This window comes from Anopheles bellator, unplaced genomic scaffold (genome assembly GCF_943735745.2).
Source record: "Anopheles bellator unplaced genomic scaffold, idAnoBellAS_SP24_06.2 scaffold00878_ctg1, whole genome shotgun sequence".
In the NCBI taxonomy this organism is placed as follows: Eukaryota; Metazoa; Arthropoda; class Insecta; order Diptera; family Culicidae; genus Anopheles; species Anopheles bellator.
The window spans coordinates 1-4,103 of NW_026685002.1; the positions used below are offsets into that span (position 1 = coordinate 1).

General features: G+C 44.9%; 2 protein-coding genes across 2 annotated transcripts; one reads left to right on the forward strand and one right to left on the reverse strand.

The window, feature by feature from the left end:
- The first annotated feature begins 715 nt into the window (after nucleotides 1-715).
- Nucleotides 716-2,657, forward strand: LOC131214429 (probable cytochrome P450 4ac1). Its single transcript, XM_058208804.1, has 3 exons — nucleotides 716-1,459; nucleotides 1,527-1,791; nucleotides 1,849-2,657. The coding sequence occupies exons 1-3, from the start codon at nucleotides 907-909 to the stop codon at nucleotides 2,543-2,545; spliced, it is 1,515 nt and encodes a 504-aa protein (XP_058064787.1). The 5' UTR covers nucleotides 716-906; the 3' UTR covers nucleotides 2,546-2,657.
- On the reverse strand, nucleotides 1,892-4,016 carry LOC131214431 (mediator of RNA polymerase II transcription subunit 23-like). Its single transcript, XM_058208805.1, has 2 exons — nucleotides 3,574-4,016; nucleotides 1,892-3,499 (listed from the first exon to the last, which is right to left on the reverse strand). Exons 1-2 carry the CDS (start codon nucleotides 4,014-4,016, stop codon nucleotides 2,863-2,865), a joined length of 1,080 nt encoding a protein of 359 aa, XP_058064788.1. The 3' UTR covers nucleotides 1,892-2,862.
- Between the last annotated feature and the right edge of the window lie 87 nt (nucleotides 4,017-4,103).

Sequence of the window (4,103 nt, forward strand, 5' to 3'; positions counted from 1 at the left end):
AATGTTTTCCCAATCCAGAACGGTTCGATCCGAATCGTTTTCTACCGGAGAACGTGGCCAGACGGAATCCATATGCATATGTTCCATTCAGCGCCGGTCAAAGAAATTGTATTGGACAAAAGTACGCTCTACTCGAAATCAAAGCCGCTGTGGCTCATCTGGTGCTACGGTACCGAATTCTGCCCGTCACGAAACTGCACGAAATACGGTTCATCGCGGATTTAGTACTGCGGGCATCAAACCCGCTTAAGGTTCAATTTCAAAGACGCCCTGTGTAGCATTATGTTCTCTACATAATACCGATCAGAAGCGCTCATTCATCAGATTGTGAATACCGCCGACCAAATATATCAATAACAAGAAAATAAATTTATTGAATATTATTTTTCAAATGGTTAACCTAACGTTCTCAATCACAATCCTTTTGTTATTTCAGAAACTATTTGCCTTAAAATTATTTAACGTAACTACCCAAATGTATAATTGTTATTTTGATTTCGTTAAAATAATACTAGGAACTCTTTGCAGAAACTGGTCAGACCCCATACACAGTGTAATCTATGATTCATTGCATTCGAAATAAGTCAAGGGAATGCTTCAACCATTTCAGAACAACATTGATAGCCAAATTAATTATAGCCCCAAATGCCGCAGGGATAAGGTACCCTAATCGACGCTGTTTGCTGACTGTCGTAAAAATACAAATCCTGCACTCTCAGGTCAGATGATGAAAAACGCTTTGTGTTGGTAATCAAAACTCTAAGAGCCTACTATCATCCCCGACAGTGCCTATCATGTGTTGTGGAACATTCTCATTCGTCATGCTGTTATATCAGTCCGAATTCCGTTGGAGGCTGTACAAAATTTGGTAGTCTTTGAACAGTTTTGCTGTGCAATTCGAATAAGATGGACATCTTAACGGTGGTTCTCCTCGCCATACTACTACTGCTTCTGCTGTGCGAACTGCGCTTACGTTTGTCGGCAACATACCGTGCAGCAAAACATTTTCCCGGGCCCGGGATGATTCCTCTACTTGGCAATGCTCACAACTTAATGTTCAACGACCAGCGTCGCACATTTCAATTACCTCGCCGCTGGGCAACATTATACGGCGATACTTACCGCCTGGTCGTACGTGGATTTCTTACGCTGAACGCATTCCAAGCGAAGGACATCGAACCGCTACTGTCGAGCACGACGTTGATCGAGAAGGGCATGATCTACCAGTTAACGCACCGTTTTCTCGGTTTAGGGCTACTAAACAGTAGCGGCACAAAGTGGCAGCGCCGACGGCGTATCCTAACGCCGGCTTTTCACTTTAATATTTTGCCTAGCTTTCTGCTAACATTCCAGGACGAGTGTCGGAGTTTGATCACACATCTTGGTACGACTTCTGATAAAGGAGAGATCGTAGCATTACAACCGATTGCCACAAAGTTTACGCTCAACACTATTTGTGGTAACGAAAGATTCCAATTTAAAGAAATATCTGACCATAGGTGAGATTCCTTTTCGTTTTCCTGCAGAAACGGCTATGGGAATTAAACTCGATTCGGTGACAATGGCTAACGAGTATCGTGGAAAAATAGAAGCGATCGGAACTATGCTTCTGCAACGACTGATGAACCCGTGGTTATTTGAGAATTTTAACTACAAGCTAACTGGTCTCGCCGCTAAGTTCAACAAACTACTTCAACCAGTTCACGCCTTTACGCGTTCTATAATCAAGCAGCGACGCGAATTATTTCATCAGAACGTACGCAACATTGGTGATTTTTCTGAGGAAAACATGTGAGTGCGACTAGAATTTTGTTTATCGATAAGAATTTAAGTACGGTTTACTTTTAGCTACACTAACATTAAGAAACGCTATGCCATGCTCGATACGTTGTTGGCTGCTGAAGCGAAGCAACAGATCGACGAGGAAGGAATCCGTGAAGAGGTGGATACGTTCATGTTCGAGGGTCACGACACAACGTCGGCTGCCCTTATCTTCACACTGTTTCTCGTAGCACATCATCCCAACGTGCAGCAGCGACTGTATGAAGAGATTCAGCAACTTCAGCGGCCAGATTCGATACAAGAATTAACGCAGAGTGACTACAGCGAGATGAAACTCATGGATAGGGTGCTGAAGGAATCGCTCCGCTTGTACCCACCAGTGCCCTTTATTTCCCGCACCATCACCGAAGACACGCTATTTGGCGAGCGCCGCGTTCCGAAGGAAACCCTTTTCAACGTGCATATATTCGATCTGCACCGCGATCCGAAAGTGTTTCCTGATCCGGAGAGGTTCGATCCTGATCGATTCCTGCCTCAAAACACCGAAGGCCGTAGCCCATATGCGTACGTACCGTTCAGTGCGGGTCCGAGAAACTGCATCGGACAACGGTTCGCCATACTGGAACTTAAGGCAGCCCTATCGGCCATTCTGATAAACTTCCGCGTCCTACCGGTTACAACCCGCGAAGAGTTAGTGTTTGTAGCAGATATGATTTTGCGCACTGAAAAGCCCATTTATGTGAAATTTGAGCGTAGATGTTGATGTGTTGTTGATGTTGATGTCATTGTTGTGTTAAATGCGATCATAAAAAGACAAACTGTACCAGACATACTTTCAGCTACTTATTTTGCAAAGACATCATAGCTCTCTAGATAAGGCAATAAAACATAGAAAAACAACACATACTGCTAAGTTCTAAAACGTTGCTATCAGTTGTAACACTTTTGATAATTGTGGCTCACTAAGCTTATTTATCGTTCGATGATCGAAAAGATAAAATTATTAAATAACGAACATTCACCTGGTTTCGGTGCTTGTTTCGGTTATAATGTTTCACTTGTGATGGCGATATATAAAACTTAGTGATGGGACTGCATACCATGACCAATCTGCAGATTTTGCTGCTGCTGAAGCTGTTGCTGTAATGTTGTATTTTGGTTAGCCATCCCGACTGCTGACTGCTTTGCGGCACCTGCGGCGCCTGCTATGCCTGCCGCCCCGGTTGATACTAATCCCGGCGCACCTGTCGACCATCCACCGGTGGATACTGTTGTGGATTGTTGAGATGATGTCATCGCACCGCCGGAAACTCCCGGTGCCACAACGGTTGCCATACCACGAGTGGCGGCCACTCCCGTGGCTATTTGATCAACAGCGATTTCTTCCACGTTAAGGCGCGTTATAAAACGTAGACGCATCTGCAGTGCTGGCCTTAAACGGCGTATGATCGCTTCCAACTCTGTTTTCATTGTGTCTCCAACAAACATGTACTTGATGTGGTACAGAAGATCGCAGATCGGATCCATATAGCGCAATTGTTGTGTCGGTTGTGACTTGTCCACCTGCTCGAGTAACTCGTACAACATCAGTGTAATATCCGAGACGGCCCGTGCTCTCTCCACACTTAGCCGGTTCAAGAACGGACCAACCACGTGGCATAAGTAGATCAGCTGGTACTCGGTGTAAACAAGCGGCTTCAACTTTTCCTTTATCGAGCTTTGGGAAAAGAGAGAGAAAAACGCGGTAAGAATATTTCGCTTCAACCGGTTAATTCGGTTATTAAATCGTACTCCGTAATGGTTGCCAGCTGTCCAATTCCGAAGTGATGGAAAATGCTATGCGCAATTGCCAGTACTGTAACGTAGCTGCGATCGAGCATCGCTTCACGCACCACCTTGAAATTAAACATTTCAAACGGGCTTTGCCGGAACACCCACTCTTTCATCGCCGTCGACCCAAGCGCTTCCTGCATTCGCTCGTAAATAACGCTCCAATACGCTTCGGGCAATGCCGCCATGAGTAAACCGATTGTGTTGATCCAATTGTGTAGAATTCCTGTGGGTACAACGGTGTAACCCTTCACGAGCACATCAATAACGCTGTTCGCTACGACGGTCGGACCAACCGGAAGTCCTAGCAATTCGACACAAGTGACATACAAAGCGTGTGCTGGTGGATTTGGGAACTCGTTGAAGCGCCAGTCCGTACCTGAAAATATGTTTTTGCCGTCCATTGCTTTGGAGAGAATGTAATGTTAAGGAATCATACAACTAAAACGAGATGCTTCGCAACCAACTAAACTGTTAAAAAGGATACTGTC